Source organism: Mustela putorius, unplaced genomic scaffold, assembly GCF_011764305.1.
Source record: "Mustela putorius furo isolate JIRA1106 unplaced genomic scaffold, ASM1176430v1.1 tig00000407_pilon_pilon_pilon, whole genome shotgun sequence".
In the NCBI taxonomy this organism is placed as follows: domain Eukaryota; kingdom Metazoa; phylum Chordata; class Mammalia; order Carnivora; family Mustelidae; genus Mustela; species Mustela putorius.
In genome coordinates, this window is record NW_025421373.1 from 26,702,039 (window position 1) to 26,718,827 (window position 16,789).

Consider the following 16,789-nt stretch of genomic DNA (forward strand, 5'->3'; position numbering starts at 1 on the left):
GAATCCACATCTTCACGTGCAGAAGTTGTCCTAGGAACCTGACACCCCTTTTTCAAAACAGACCTTTATAGGGGCGCCTGGGTGGCTCAGTAGGTTAAAGCCTCTGCCTTTGGCTTGATCATGATCCCAGGGTCCTGGGATCGAGCGCTGCACTGCGCTTTCTGCTCCCCAGGGAGCCTGCTCCCAGCCGACCCCCGCCTGCCCCTCTGCCTACTTGTGATCTCTGTCAAGTAAATAAGTAAAATCCTTAAAAAAAAAAAAAAAAAAGACCTTTACAGTGCTGAATTCCGGATCATCTGAAGTCCAGCGTTTCTGAAAGTGTGGCACTCGCCACCTCCCACCCTGATCAGAATCCCCTAAGAATGCTGTGTATGATGCCAATTCCCAGGCTGTATCCCGGAGTCTCAGAACAGAAAGCTCAGGGGCCGAATTCCAAGAAATAATGGATTTTTGAAATTTCCCCACATAAGACTTAAGCTCAGTGAAGTTCAGAAGAATGTGGTCCAGAGCTTTCCCCATCCAGCAGCTTCAGGCTCGTCGGGAGTTACTAAGCTCAGAGTTCCCAGTGAGACCTAGTAAATGAGTAGCTCCTCAGTCCTCCTGGGGCCCGGGAAACCATTTTTACAAGATCTCCCGGACCACTTGTCTGCACACTGAGATTTAGAAACTAGCGAATTCAACAGACACCACCCAGGTGCAGGGAGAGAAAGTAGCTGTATTCCACCTGACAGCTCAGATGTGTCAGAGCCTGAGCAAATACGGTGACATGCCCAGCCACAGAGACACTAAGACACTATGTAGAGGAACACTTGCAAGGGATCATCTCCCATCTGGATAAAACCAGAAAGAAAATCCATAGTCGCGAGCACTCTGCCCGGCATGGAAGGCAACACTATAAATGTCCGCAATGGAATCTTCCATTAACTGTTTCTTAGTTTATGAGGATCTTTCCTGTCTAGAAACAAGGATGGCTGCTGAGTGTGGCGTGCACACTGAACAACACACTGCTGGTTCTACACCCGCTGATTCCTTGACACTCACTACAATTACACAGAATAGGGACCGTTGTTGACTGCAGTTTATAGAGGAGTAAATGCAGGCGTGGAGAGGAGAAACTTTTCCGAGTCAAAAAGCTGGAGGCACTCTTGGGATGGGGTCCAAGGGTCATCTGATCCTGGGGACACATCAGGGAACTCAGGAATGCCACTCTTTGAAGCAGGAGAGCCACAGGCAGCCTTGTCCCAGAGTGGATTGAGTAAGTGGACTTACTAAACTTTAATGAGGGATTCCTAGAAGTCACTAAGACTCTAGTTAGGAAATTTAATAGGGTTTAATGGAGGTTAACAAGGTACATCCAACTTTGCAGCCAGGCTTTAACTTACCAGAGCTGAGCGGAGATTAACAAGCCCAGGAGGTGTGAAGGCACCTGCATGATTTAATGGGGTTAATGAAACTGTCAGAGGTTGGCTGAGAGGGACAGAGCCAGAGCGCGCCGCCGCTGTTACCAACTCAATCTGGTTGACGTCAAGAGACGTTTATTAAACAGCTGAAGCCTGCCCTGTCCTGCCCTGGCCACCACAGGGGGAGCAAGTCAAAGAAGGCCACAACCCACATGCCGGCCATGGTTACTCCTGGTTGGTGGGATTTGGAGTCTTACTTTCTCCTTTGTGCCTTTTTGGGGTCATCTAAATCGTTGATAACAGGCAAGAATCATTTTCACCAAACCTATAACATTGCAAAGCAATTTTTTTTTCTTTTTTTTTAAAGATTCTATTTATTTGACAGAGATCACAAGCAGGCAGAGAGAGAGAGGAAGGGAAGCAGGCTCCCCACTGAGCAGAGAGCCCGATTCGGGGCTCAATCCCAGGACCCTGAGATCATGACCTGAGCCTAAGACAGAGGCTTTACCCCACTGAGCCACCCAGGCGCCCCTTGCAAAGCAATTTTTAAAGTGCCCTCAAAGCACTCCTTCTCCACACACATAGTGTCTAGGTGACATATTCCTCAAACCTGTAGAAAACAGGTAAAAACAACAAGAATAATACAATCTTCAATTGGGCAGCACTCTACTTGCAAAAGGCTGTCCCCCCATCGTCTCGGTGGGTTTTCCCACACCCCATGAAATAGCCATATGCAAGTCACACTGGGCAGTGGGGGAGCACAAGCAAACCCTCTCTTCTGCCTCCCCACTTGGCACAGGGTCTTCACTGAGCTCTTCCTCTGTGGCAGGCCCAGCAGTAAGCACATTAAGTGTCTTAGGATCCTAGGAGATGAGAACTATTATTCCATTTTATAGGTAAGTTTAGAGAGGTGAAATGGCTTGTCCAAGGCCCCCAAGAAGTGGTGGGGACAAGAGTCACCATAGGCCTATCTGTCCCCAAAATCCAGTGTGCCCTTCTCCTCATTCACCAGGTAAGCTGCTATCTCGTGGGAGCGTTGTTCTCAACAGTGAAGGAGTGGAAACAATCTGTGTGTCAAATAAAAGGGAACCAGATTTAGACGTATTATATAAATAGGGGGCGCCTGGGTGGCTCAGTCAATTGGACACCTGCCTTTAGCTCAGGTCCTGATCTCGGGGTCCTGGGATGCAGCCCCCAGTCGGACTCCCTGCTCAGTGGGGAGCCTGCTTCTCTCTCCACCTGCTGCTCCCCCTGCTTGGGCTGTCTCTCTCTGACACGTAAATTTAAAAAATCTTTTTAAAAAAGTATTATAGGGCACCTGGGTGGCTCAGTGGGTTAAAGCCTCTGCCTTCGGCTCAGGTCATGATCCCAGGGTCCTGGGATCTAGCCCCGCATGGGGCTCTCTGCTCAGCAGGGAGCCTGCTTCCTCCTCTCTCTCTCTCTCTCTCTGCCTGCCTCTCTGCCTACTTGTGATCTCTGTCTGTCAAATAAATAAATAAATAAAATCTTTTTTTAAAAAAGTATTATAAATACATCTACATGTAAAATGATACCTAATGACATGTAAGCGTGTTCTTATCAGTTTAGAGTTACTAGATAGGTATACTACACAAGTATATATGTATGCATGTTACATGGACACGAATATTTACACATGCACACTTATGCATACACACATACGCGCACACACACACATCTGTATCTATCACTAAGGCCATATAGGTAGGCATATCAAAATAACTATATACCAGCTTTCTCTGTAGCCATACTATATCTGTATCTATATGATTCAGAGTAAGAGCAAAATAGGAAGGAAAGTGCTTTCTGAAAATCAAGGGAGCTTCCTGGAAGAAGAGGCTCCTTAACAGACCCTTGAAGAAAATGGAAGGTTTCACAGCAGGCTAGGGTGAGGGGAAGTCCAGTTGGGAGCAACGAGCCTCAGACGCCAGAGTGAGGAGCATGGACTTTGGAGTCACCAAACCTACTATTAATAAAACACCAAACCAAGCAATGCAATCTGGCCCAGGAAACGTTTGAGTGCCGGCTGTGTGCCACGTGTCTGAGGGAATGTGGAAAGCGACTCTGTCCTCCACGAGCTGGGAATTGCAGAGGAGTTCACTGCCCGACAGGGATGGCAGGTAGTCCTTCCCCTGCTGACACCCGAGGGTCTGCGGGGCAGCCTTGGAGCCCTGCACCGGCCTGCCTTCCGAGGAAGGAGCCACGCATAACGGGTGCGTGCTGTCTTAGGAAAGCCAGTGAGGAGTAGAATGAGCTTAGTTAAGCTAAGGCAGCTAATGAGAGAGACTTTCTGAGGGCTCATGGCTACCAGGAAGAAGGAACCGTGCTAAGGGAGCCGCAGGAGGACCCGGGCCCCAGACTCCTCTGAGGCTCCTGCTTAGGGGACAGTGGGGGGATGGGGTGGGGAGGGAAACGCAGGAGTGGACCCGGCTTCAGGGCGAGCAGGGCCCTTAGCTGTGGCAGGGGCAGACTCAGGCATGTCAGTAAGCAACGGCCTGAAGGTGAAACTCGAACCAATGAAGCTTATGGAAACCCAAAGCCCGGGGACAGAGGAAAGCAACTACTGACCAAACCCCAGCCTGCCTACTGGGGCTTATGGGGACTAGACCAAGCTACACTTCATTGAGCCAACTTAAATAGCTCTGAAGAGGCTCCATCACCGTCAACAGTAAGTGTGTTTACTTCTGGTTGCTCATATCATTCTCAAAGGCGCCCTATTCATGTTTCTAGCAAGGAATATTTCCTGGAATATGCAAAGGTGGTCAGGACGCCATATTGGCAGAAACAAGAGCTATTATTTGCTAAGCACCTACTCAGTGCTAGACACGGCGCTAGGGTCGTAATCCGCAGACCAGCCTGCAAAGGCTGTCATCATCCCTATTTTTCCAGTGGGGAAACTGAGCTCAGAGGAGTTCCACAGCTTTCCAAGAGTCTTCTGGTGAGCTGGAGTTTGAACCCATGTCAGTCTGACCCTTCTGTGCACTGTGCAACCCCTTCTCCAGAGAGAAGTCGGCTACTGAAAGTGTGGCGCACGTGGAGGGGCAGGAAAGCTCTCAGGAGAACTCAGGATCCCAGCAGTCGGCGGTTTTCATGCAGGGGGAAAGCCCTCGGCATTCCCTGAGCCGAGTGCCATAGTGACAGAAGGAGCTTGAGTTACCAAGAGAAGATTGTTTTGTTCTGTGGCTCCTGTCCAAAGAAAGAGAACAAAATGTATGTTGTGTCTTAGACTCTACACAGTAGGGAAACAGAGACTTCTGTCCCAAGGTGACTTTAGGGAAGAAGGCTTTGGAGATCTTGGATTGCAAAACCCCAGCATCCCACGGGAGTTAGCCTCGTGCCCAGGACTCCTAGCTCTGGGAACTGCCTGGGTCCCTTCTCAGCTCCCCTGAGCTGCCAAAAGCAGTTATAAAAAGTGTGCCTGGGGCTCTGGGTTCACTGCTCACGGGATTCTGGAGTCCTTAACTTGTTCCTCCTCACTGAACACAGAGGAGGGAGTACAGCCACCAGGTGGCGCCCTCCCCCTAGTGGCAGCCCCAGGCCACAGGGCAAGGCTCAGGGGTATTTTCTGTCCCCTCACCGGTGCTGTGTTTGGTGACTGCTTTGATTTCACACCACTGTAAAAATTGAAACAGTCAAGGCAGAAAGGGACTTAGATCTCTGGTCCGACCCTCTAGTTTTACAGATGATGCTGAGGTCCAGTGGGGGCAAGGAAATGACCAGGGTCACACAGCAGGCTAAAACCCCTTTTGTTAGACCATGGGGTCTGGTGCTTTTCCTACCCACTAAAGTGTTCTCACATTCTCACAAACACCTCCTACAAATACCTCCCACTCCCCACCAATGGACTGCTGGAGCTACCTTGGGCCAAGAGCTATATCTCAGAAGCCATGCTCCTTCCCTCTTCCTGCCATTCCCTGTTGCTTCTATATCAAGCCCTGCAACCCAACCCCAGCTACCACAGAGGCAGTCATGATAGCTCCTGTTTACCACTGCTTACTCTGGGCCAGCCCAAGAGCTTTCCAATCTAATCATTACTGGACCATCACATCTCTGTGAGTCATTCTGCTTTCCGTTTTACAGAAGAGGGCTCTGGGGCTGCTTATGACATCTGTGCAGTGCCACACAGCTTATCCAACCAGCTCATGTGGTTGTTGAATACGGGCTTGGGTGTCAGTCCTGACCTCCCTGTTGACATTGGCCCTGTTACTTGGGCTATATTCTCTGTTTCAAAACACTTCAGAAAACCTTTTCCCATTTCAGCCTGACAAGAGTTCTGTGAATTGAGAAAAAGCATCATTAACCCATCTTAAAGATTGGAAAACTAGGACCCAAGAAGATGGGTGGCCCAAGGTCACCTGACTCCTGGTGGTAGGCTTGGATCTGGAGGCTCTACCCGCTGTGTGAAATACTCCAAAAGACCCTCCACACCTCCCTGCCAACTACAGCTCTGCCAATGTCTCCCAGACTCATGGAACTCGTGGCTAAAATTGCAGGTTTGGGAGACAATCGAGCTTGGGTGTGCATGTCAGCCCTGCCACTTAGTCATGTGACTGAATAGTAACCTACCCTCCATGACTGTTAGGAAGAATAAATGAGCCCATGTAAATGTTGCACACTGGTGCCTGGTACATAGTAAGTGCTCAGTCAATGGTGGCTACTTATTGATATGATTAACTAAAGCTCTGGGCTTAATATTCCTGCTACATGAGCCCTAAGATATACATTGTTCCATATGGTGGCCATTAGCCAAGTGTGGTTATTGAATACTCGAAATGTGATCCAAACTGAGATGAGCTCTAAGTATAAAACATACCCCTGAACTTGAAGACTTAATATGAAAAAAAGAATGTAGAATACCTCATTAATATTTTTATTGACTACATGTCACCATTATAGTTTAAGACATATTGAATTAAATAAATATATATTTATTTAACTTATATTTATAGTATATATTATATATTTATATTAATTAATATATACATAACATATAAGTAATATAGTAAACTATATTGTTACATTTAACTTCACCTATTTCTCTTTACTGTTTTAATGTGACTACTAGAAAAATTGTAATTACATACACAGCTCACATTTGTGACTTGCATAGTATTTTTCCTATATACTGTTGCCTTACTTTCAGAAATTCTGCTACCGCAGCCTGCCTGCCTTTACCTTTACCTTAGTGATGGGGAATGTAAGGGATTTGACCCAGGAATCCACTCACTGGCTAGGTGCCCCTGGGAAAGTCACTGTAACTTTCTGTGCCAATTGGAAATACAGGTCCTACCCCCCTACCCCGCCATTGGAAAGCAGAGCCGTCCTACAACACCTTTTGTAAGCCAAAATGGCATAAAGCAAAGGAGTAATTACCATTGATCTATATGGGGAAAAAATTGAGTATTCCCAAACCAAAAAAAAGGACTTCCTAGGCTTTTCTGATACCTTCGGACACATCTAGCTAATGGATGTACAAAATAAATGGAGATGGAGCCCAGATGGTCAGAGGCACAGCTCAAAGCTCTGTAGTCTGATGCTGAGCTGGTGAATGTAGTTCTTGGGGAAGGAGCTTGCTGGGGCCACTCTGGCTGCTGGAGGCCTGAGTGCTTCCGTAACACCTCACTAAAGAACAAACATTGAATGCTATTTTTGCTTTTTGCCTTTTTTTATAAAAGTGAAAATCCTCTTCTAATTTCTTCGGGTTAGCAGAAAACAGGTACTCACATAAGTCTTTGATAAAGTCAAGTGGCAGAGGTTGAACTTCGGAAAGGCAGGGACACCTGTTTACCCTCACCTTTCCAAAAACAAGAACACAACCAAAATAAATCCTCAACGCCTCACAGGCTATTGTGGGGTGGGGGGGCATTGGATAAAATCATAAAAATAGATCTACCGCAGACAATGTGCTACTTAACGTGCCTTATCTCCTTCAGTCCTCACACAGCCCAGGAAATCAGAGCCATGATCTCTTCTAGTTTGTAGGTGAGGACGCAAGGCTCAGAAATGGTCAGTAACTTGTCCAGAGTCTCTCTGCCACTGTATCATTCTATATCCTGCACTAGAAGTTGAAAATAAACACAGGGGGGAAGGAATACACTTCCACACCTTGGGCAAATCTCTCTGTTCCGTGGGCCTTAGTTTCCCCTTCCTGTAAAATGAGGGAAACATTTAAATGGTGGGTAAGGATCTTTGAGGTCCCAGTGTTATGGGGTGCTGTGAACATTTCAGTGAAAAGAGGACTTCTGGAACTCTTCGAAAGTCCGATGACTTCTATTGTCCATTCTGTGGGGATAAATGTGCATTTCTGTTTGTTTTAATAACATTTGTAGGAGCTTTATATAGCGTCTATGTCTGCTTACATTAGACGCTGTGTATTATAGTTAAGAGTCTTTCACTATTTCCCATATAAACCTTGTTTTTTATGGGTTTGGGAGAGCTCAGCTGTAAAAACTCTCTTGGCTGAAAAAAAAATTTTTTTTCAAACAAATTAGGTTTAAATCAGGAGGCTGGTTTCAGACACTTCAGACCCTGCATATTTTTTCTTCCTAGTCACTTTTCATTTAAAAATGAGACTGGCTGATTTCTTAGTTTCATTTCTTTTATGGGGATTTAGCAAGACCATACACTTAACTATTGGCTGCATGAAGAGAATGGATCCAGAGTCCTTTCCAAAGGAGCCTCGGGCCTGAAGCCTACAGACTTCTTACAAATCCTAGCTCAGTTTTCGACTGGATGTGTGACCCTGAGCTGGTCATTTCACCTTCCCCTCTCCTGGCAGTGATGAGCAGTACTCCTGCACTGAACCCTTCTAATTCACCGGCAGAAAAACGTGCTTAGAAAAGTGGAAGTTCCAAGAAAGATGAATGTACTATACAAACTTCAGAGGCCGGGACAAAGAATAACGTGCTGTTTTCACCAGCAGAAAGTAGATTCCTGGAGTCAGAGTGTTAGGAGAGAACCCAAAGGTCGAGAAGCCTACCACCTTCTTCATATTATAGACGGGATCTGCTCTGAGCTGGGGCTGGTGAAGGTTGAGGTTAGAATCCAGATTCCTTCCCAAAACCTCTTCTTTCTTTTCTCCACCTTACTTTGGGGGCCAAGAAAGATCCGATTGAAGTGGCTGTGTTTGTGTAAACACACACACACACACACATACACACACACCTCTGGAGGTGCTGAGATGTGGGGAAAAGCCATGTCTAGGGAGGCAGGCAGAACTGCCCTTTAATCTGACCCAACCCACGTTTTACCATCTATGTGACCTTGAAAGAAGTCCGTCACCTCTCCCTGCCTCAATATTAACTTCCTGCCATCTCTGTGAGGCTTATATGAAATAATTCATGCTAAGGGCTTAAATAATTTCCTCTTCAAATTTTAGGTGTTTTTGTTAGGATGATCTCATGCAATAATAGGTTGTAAATGTAAGAAAATAAAAAAAATAAACGTAAGAAAAGATTCTATTTACTGCGCAGAAGGAATAATAAAACTCTCCCCAACAAATACTTACTATTGTATGTCAATGGGTGGTGACTATTGGGATTCTTTCTTATTCATTATATTAATATCCACAATGCCTAGCACCAGGTTAGGTGCTCAGTTCACGTATGTTGAATAAAGTGTGTGAAAAGTATGCTGGTCACTGGAGGAATTACGGGGAAACTGCCGCGTAATTGTTTTGGTTGCAAAAGTAATACTTATTCATTGTTTTAAAATGCAGAAACATAGAGCTCAGCAGAAGGATAAGTCAAAATTATCCCTATTCCCCAAAGTCAGAGGCAGAGGTGTAAATGTTTTGATGTATATTCTTCCGTTTTTCCTCCATGGATGCTATTTAGTTTTACATAAAGCAGGATGATAAACAGTCTTAGCAACCTGGGAGGGTCCCCCCCCCCCTTCCACTTAATAGATCAGGAACAATCTCCAAGTCAATTCCCACACTCTTTCCAGTGACTGCGTAGTAACCCAGTGTACTGATGGATTCATTTAACCAGTTCCGTAATTAAAACATCTCGGGCCCTTCTGTATTTTTCAGTCTTCAGTACAACAGTCCTGTCGTTAAAGCTTTGTAACGTCAGGGACTACTGACTTACAATAAATTCATGGAATTTACTTTTAAGTTAGCTTCCATTCCATTTCCCCCCTGGATTAAAAAAAAAAAAAGTGATATTCTTAATTCAAAAATACGAATGACAGCGATTCTGCCTCTGTTAGATCCAGGTAGGTTTCCGACCAACTGCGTGGAACCCTGGGAGAGAATGAGGAAGCACCCGGCGGCCTCTAAAGCCATTCCAGGCAGAGAGCGCAAAAAAAATTTTTTTAAAAGGGTGAGAGGCGTGGAGAGCCGGCGGCGGAGAGAACCGCGGGAGCCCGAGTCCCGGGACCCTCTGCGCAGACTGGTGGGTGAAACCCGCAGCGACCCCGCTGCTCTGGGGGTGGAGGGTGGTGCTGGGCTTTTCCAGCCCGCGAGGAAGGGCTGCAAGTGTGGCTCGGGCGTTCTAGGGGAGAGTGGGAGGACATCCCCGTGACCCCCGCAAGAGGTAGAACCCCCACCCTTCCCAGGCCTGAGATTGGGACCACACATGGTTGGGACTGAATTTGAGGCTCCACCACTGTCTTCGCGAACACTGCTTGGGCCGGGCCGGATGGGGCTTCCCGAGGAGGCACGGTTATGGCAAGCTTGGCTCTGGCCGCCTCAGGCGGTACCGCGCGGTACCCTCTCTCCACCCACTGGCCAGGGCTCCGAGGAAGCAGGACCCGGGTGTGCATTCCTCCCGTGCCTAGGATATTTCACGGCGCTAAAAATAGTCGAGGGAGCCGAGCTCTGTGTAAAGCGAGAGGACCATCTAGTAAATACACTGGAGTCCTGGGTTCGAATCCAGATAAGGCCCCTTCTGTGCGGCGGAACCCGGATCGGCTTACTGCCTGAGCCGCAGTTTCTCCATGCGCGCCAGGATCTCTAAGGGGCTTCGCAGCTCTTGGAAAGAAAGGGGAAAAAAAAAAAAGAAAAGAAGAAGGAGAAGGAGAAGGAGAAGGAGAAGGAGAAGGAGAAGGAGAAGGAGAAGGAGAAGGAGAAGAAGAAGAAAAAAAGAAAAAGAAAAACCCTCGGTTTTTCTTTTCTGCTCCTTCCTGAGGGCCTTGGGGCCTCGGGCGGGGACTGAGGCCGGGGGAGGTGTGTGCCGGGCGGCTCATTACCGCGAGGTGTTGCCCTAGTTAAATCGCGGGTCTGTTTGATCTGGCGGAGGGTGGCGAGAAGGAAAAAAGGAAAAAGTAGGGGGGTCAGAGCAGAGAGACGCTCACACCTCCCCCACCGTTTCCTCGCACCCATAAAACACCTTTTATTAACTCCTTCGCGTCCGGAAGGGCTGGCGTAGCCGTTCAGCTCCTGCCACGGTGTTTACAGCCAAGTCTAATGGGGCCCCATATTCACCCCGATGCCGGGACGAGGCACCTTGGACACGCCTGATCCTGGAGCTGCCCGCAGTCTCCTTTCTGGCGCACGCCCCAGCGGGAGGGCCTCAGCTCCGGAGCAAGGAAGCACCCGGAGACCCGCGCGTGCGTTCGCGCCTCCCTCGCAGTGAGCGCGGAGACCAGGACAAGCACCGCAGACCGTGCGTTCCCTCGCGCAACCTCGGGAGCTGTCGGAACACGTAAAAGCGCTTAGCCTCGAGCCTGGCACACAGTTGCACGCACACAAAGCTAGTTGTCTGTACACTGTTATTTCGGGATACGTAAGCGCCAGCATTTGCCTGCTCCACTGCAGCCTTCCACGCATCCACGCTTTGGCAAGTGCACCCGTTTTTATTCACTCCCACACGCAGTCGTGGATGTGCTCGTGGGGCACAAAAATCAGCTGTCCTGCACGAGTACCTGAATTAGCAAGCACACACACTCCACCGCTTTGCACAAACCCCCATGCTCTCCCACAAATATTTGTTTAATGCTTTGTTGCTGGAAGGAAACCTTAATTGTCTCCGTGTAACCGTAAGCACTCAAGAGCTTATTTTACTCAAGGATAAAGTAATAGCCGCTATGATCTGTCCAGCTCTTACTGCATGCAGGGGGCTGTGCTAAGCAGACCCTGTGTTTGCCCCCCCCCCCTTTCCCCGCACAGCTGCCGGGCTCCTGTGAGTTCCTATACACATCTCTAAGATCAGAGTCTCAGGTACAAGAACATATTCCCCAGTGCAAACCCCTCTTCCGAGTTGCAGTGCCCTGGAATGCCCTTTGTTTGTGTGACAAGCCCGCTTCCCAATAACACCCAAAACACCGCCTGCAGACTGGGGGAGGGGGGTGTGCCAACCCACACAAACTCAAATGCAGACCCGCAGAAATCCTAGCCTGTCCTTGCTGGGTCTAATTCCTTTCCAGCTTTCCTGTCTGTGGGTTCACTAAAGTTATCCTGTTCCAGGCATTATATTCAAAGAACTTTGTTCTTTGTCCCACAAATAAATCCTTTATCTACTCCCTTTTCCCCGATGTGATTTGCCATTTGCTATGAACATTCATCACAAAGAAGTCAGAACTGAGGGTTCTCCACCTAGCAGACAGGATGGGGCCAGGGGATATACCCACCAAGACATCACACAGGCTGCCTCTGATTTCAGAAAATCTTTTATTGGTCAAGAGCATAGATACCGCTTTGGCAGAGGGAGGGGACAGTGAGTGGTCTTACGGAATTGAGGTAGAAAAAGGGTGGGGGAGGGGTAGATAAACAAACACCTGAGCGCTACAGGCACGGTAGGTAGTTTAAATACATAAAAACTTCTCAACATAGAGAAAAGTTTTTATTTACAAAGGAAGGAATGAGGAAGGAAAGAAGGAGGGAAGGAGAGAAAGCGTTTCCATTGGAACTAAATAGGAAGTTCAGCAACAATAAAGTAAAGTAAAACACCACTGTTTGAGGGAGAATAACAAAAGGCAGCCCTTCATCTTCCTGGTTGGTTCTTTCCCTGGCAGAAAACTATTGATTCCTCTTATTGCATTTTAATTTGAGAAAAGAGCGCCCGAGGGATTTGCCGCAAAGCAGACAGGAGGATGAGAAAAAGAGCCAGCAGGCCAAGTGGGGAAAGCATCGGGGGTTCTAAATTCGCCCCAGAAGGGTTGGAAGGGCGCGTTTCAGTGCGCTTGAGTCCCGCGGTCCCTCTCTCCCACATTGTGCAGCCAAGAGTCGCCCTCTGGCTTGGGGGTGGGGGGTGGATATATATATATATATATATATATTTCTCTCTCTCAATGTATTAAAAACAATTTCAAATGACATTGCACGTGTGATCCAAGAGTGTTGTTGCAGCCGGCGACCTGCCAGCACGCAGCAGAGCCTCTTTGGGATGCGCCCCTAGAAGCCCCCGGCACTCAGAGCCTGGCCCACGCCGCCGCCGCCGCCGCCACCTTCCTCTCCTCCCGGGGCTCCGGGGTCGGGCAGCCGTGGCAGGGTCCTCGGCGCAGCCTCAGCTCACTGGTTTAACTCCAGCGCCCAGACTTGCTGCGGCCAGCCTGTACGCCCTTTAATCCTCTTCTCGCCTGGGCCCAGGGCAGGAGGAAAGCCTTCGTGTTGCTGCTGCCAGGGGACACACACAAGAAAAGAGGCGAGAGACAGGTTTAAATTGTTCTGCTCCTATCACCCAGGTATAGAGTCGGGGTGGGGAAAAGGTTTTGGGAGCAGTAATCGGGCGCTTTTAAATAAGTAATAGATGTCTGTTTGCGAAATATGCCAACAGGCTTATAAATTTGCCTTCATGCGCCAGAGTTTCTGGGGGCCCGGGATGGCACGGGTAGTTTCTGGAAGTTTGGGAATGAGAATTTTCTGTGCCTGGCGAAATTAGTGCCAGTAGTTTGGGCTTTATGGTGCTAAAAGATGACCGCTGGGGTTGGAATGGGAAGGGTGGGAACCGACAGTTTTCCAGCTCATGAACCTGCTCCCCTCATAAGTCCCACCCGCTTTCCAGGCTGGTTTGGCATCCAGGCTTGGTTGCGGTGGGGGGGGGGGGGGGGGTTGGGTCCACGCTAGCACTCTGGGAACAGACAGCTAAGCGAAGGAGGAACGAGTGGGTCAGGCCCACCATCCTCCTTCCTGGCTCTTAGCAAGAACCAAGCGGTGCTATTTGAAAGAGGCGGCGATGAACAGTGGGTGGTGATACGCCCCCAAACTCCTTGCAACCAGGTGTCCCCCGGCCTGCCTCTCCTCCGCCCTGGTGGCAGTTTACAGACCCGATGCCTATCGATCTCTCCCAGTCTCCCTAGACGAGCTTTCACTAGTTTACCACAGCCCCTGCGGGTCCAAGTAAACCTGATGGGGCATTCCGGCCAGCCCCAAACTTGCTGCCTGGGGCCTGAATGCACCAATTCAGAGAAACGAGTTTGCTAGCCTGGAAATCACTACCCTCAGAGGTCCCAGAGCCCTGGGCTAGCAGCACCGCCCTCCAGAAAGTGTGACTCCCCCTGGAGAGGATCGAGAAAGGTAGAGTAGGGACTGCAATCTCCAAAGCCAAAAGCAGTGGGTGAGACCTGTGCCTCTTGCTTGTCAGAGTTCACACACAAAATGATCAAGGTCGTCCTCAGAACTAGCTTGTGGGCAGCAGAGCAGTGGAACCCGCTCTGGACAGGGAGTAGAAGACCTGACTTGTCTGACCCCAGTTCCACCTCTGACTCCTCCAGTAGGTGGCCTTTACCTCCTGGTCCCACTCTGAGCCTCAGTTTCCCTATCCTTACAACAATGAAAGTAGCCTAACCTCTTCAGCAAAAACCCTTTGAAAACAGTAACTGAAACCACATTCACAGGTTTATGCACTAAAGCAAATTAAAGTAACACACTTCTACAGCATTCTTAATGTAGATTCCAGGAAAGTCCAGGAATGGATGAGAACCCCCTTATAATCGGAACCAAAATGTAAGATGTGTGCATTTTCTCGGGTCTGAATCTTCCAAAGGGACTCCTTTTAGGATGGTTTTCATTCACTGCCTTACAAAAACTGTCCCACATTAGGAATGAACTCGAATATGAATCCGCCTCCCACCACGCACATGATCCCACACTATAGCCTCAGAATTCCCCGCAGCCTCTCAAAGTCGCACATACGGCAACGCAGACTCCGTACTCTGTGTACGGGACCAGCGGGTGCCCACCAAGCCCGCACCCTTGGCTGGAGCGCAGGCGCCCGACTTACCAGCTCCCTTTTCCGCTTGCTCTCGCGGCCGCCATCCGCCTTCTTGAGTTCGGCCTTGAAGGCTTCGGGGTCGCCGGCCTGTGCGTCCTTGGCCAGCACGTCCATCAGATAGGCGATATAGCTGGTGGCCAGGCGCAGAGTCTTGATCTTGGAGAGCTTGGTGTCCGCAGGCACGTTGGGGATGCATTCGCGCAGCTCTGCGAACGCGCTGTTAATGCTCTCTGTGCGCCTCCGCTCCTTCTTGGGTCCTGAGCCTTTCCGCCGGCCCAGGCGGCCTCCGAGCGCCTCCAGCCGCCCGGGACTCTGGCCCGGCCTGGCGTCGGGACCGTAGGCTGCGGGGGCCGCCGCGGCTGTGGGCGGTGGCCCACCAGCGGGGAAGTCTGGGGCAGCGTCAGCGGGGCTAAGCAGCCAGCTTTGGAAGTAGGGCCGCTCCTGGTGACAGCGCGAGGCCGGGCCGAAGAGGAAGGGTTCGTGGAGCATGGGGTGCGTCGGGTGTGGGTGGTGATGGTGATGATGGTGTGCGTAGCTGCCCACGAGGTTCATGTTGGAGCGGCCTCTGGCCTGCGCCGCCAGCCCGATTAGCGCCGCCCCATGCGCCCCAGAGACTGCCGGGGCCACCCGTGGGCTCTGGGGCGGCGCTCTGCTGGACGCCGGCTTTGGGAGAGTCTGGGGCAAGGCTGATGAGAGAGAGAGGCACGCAGCCCGCTGGCCTCCCGCGGGCTAGGACGGCGACGCCGGGAGACCTATTTAACCCTTCTGCGGCCTCCCCTTCAGGGTCTGGCTTATATAAGGCCTCGGCTTTGATGTCAACCTCTCCCTGGAGCCAATGGCAGGGGGGCGGGGAGGAGGAAGGGGGTGGCTGTCCCTGGTTTTAAGCTCAGCTAGCCAGCATCACTCGACTCCAGGCCGCCCGCGGGGACAGGGAGGCGGATCCGCCTCTGCCTCCCCACCCCCAGTTCCCGGCTGGGGGGAGGCTGGGGGGAGGCGGGGGCTCCGTACTTGAGGCACAGGCCTGTCAACACCGTAGACGGTGGCTGCTGCCTCCTCCCTGTGGACCCAAGGAAAGGAATCCAGAATCATCCAGTGAACACAAGGCCTTCACCTAGAGCCCACCCCTTGATTTTCCAGGGAAACTGAGACCGGGAGAAAGTTTCTTGTTTCTAGACTCTACAGAATTCGGAATAGGAATCCTAGCCTTTCTCAGTCCTGAGTTCCATCTACACCCCTCAGTCTCAGAGCCAGAAGAGGAGAGGGTCCTGCCAGAGGCAGCACAGACTCCTAAGGTCTCCCCAGCCCCTAGTCATCAAGCCCATCCAGCCTGTGAATGGTTCTGTGCGACCCAGTAGTGCACCGGCCAGCTCTGCCCAAGGCATCCCCATGGCCCCACAGCCTGCCACCGGCTGGGGAAGAAGACTGGGTGGGGAAGTGGGGGGAGGAACTCAAGCTCTAAGCCCACAGGCATTTACTGATTTGTTCCGGGCTCCAGGGCTGCGGAGTCAGTCTTCTCGCCTCCCGGACGCCTGATCCAGCCCAAAGGCCAGATGGAGAGCCCGAAGCAGGGCTATATCGGACCACTCCACCCAGGTCATCACTGCTCGAGAATGTTCACTCGTCTAAGGACACGAGCGCCAAGGCTCACAGCAAGAGAAATCGGAGTTTGGCAGTAAACACATACAGAAGGGACGAGAACCTCCACAGTATTCCCAAGGCTGGCACAGCCGGGGAACTGCCGTGCTGGCGTCTCCCACCCAGTGCAGCAGAGGGAAGTCCTGGCTGGGCTGACCTCCGCTCTTCCCCCACTCAGCTAGGGCCTCTCCAGCTCTGGGCGCTTCTCTCCTCAGGTCCCTTTCCCAGGGCTCTCACTGGGACCTGGTAACCCGGGCGGCTGCTGCTTCTCCCAGTGAGAAGCTGACGCCCGACGCCCTCTGACCTGAGTTCCTCCATCGTCACCAACCCCTCCGAGTCACCTCCCTTCCCTAGGTGGGGCAGGCGGAGTATATACCCTTCTCTCCAAAGTGATGCCTGCCGGGGGTGGGGTGGGGGGAGGAAAAGATAAATGTGTTTGCTCTTTTTAGAGGGCAAATTCATCCCTTTAAGCGGTCATTCAACATTGTTTACTGATTGCCCACAAAGTGCCAGGCACAGTTAGGAGTATAGAGGCAGAGGGAGAAAGGTCAACGCTCTCCTTGTAGGGTTAGGAAAGTTGAG

The 16,789-nt window shown here is 50.5% G+C and overlaps 1 protein-coding gene across 1 annotated transcript; it reads right to left on the reverse strand.

The window, feature by feature from the left end:
- Positions 1–12,013: 12,013 nt before the first annotated feature.
- On the reverse strand, positions 12,014–15,662 carry HAND1 (heart and neural crest derivatives expressed 1). The gene is made up of 2 exons (XM_004737756.2): positions 14,582–15,662; positions 12,014–12,975 (listed from the first exon to the last, which is right to left on the reverse strand). The coding sequence occupies exons 1-2, from the start codon at positions 15,122–15,124 to the stop codon at positions 12,871–12,873; spliced, it is 648 nt and encodes a 215-aa protein (XP_004737813.1). The 5' UTR covers positions 15,125–15,662; the 3' UTR covers positions 12,014–12,870.
- Positions 15,663–16,789: the final 1,127 nt, after the last annotated feature.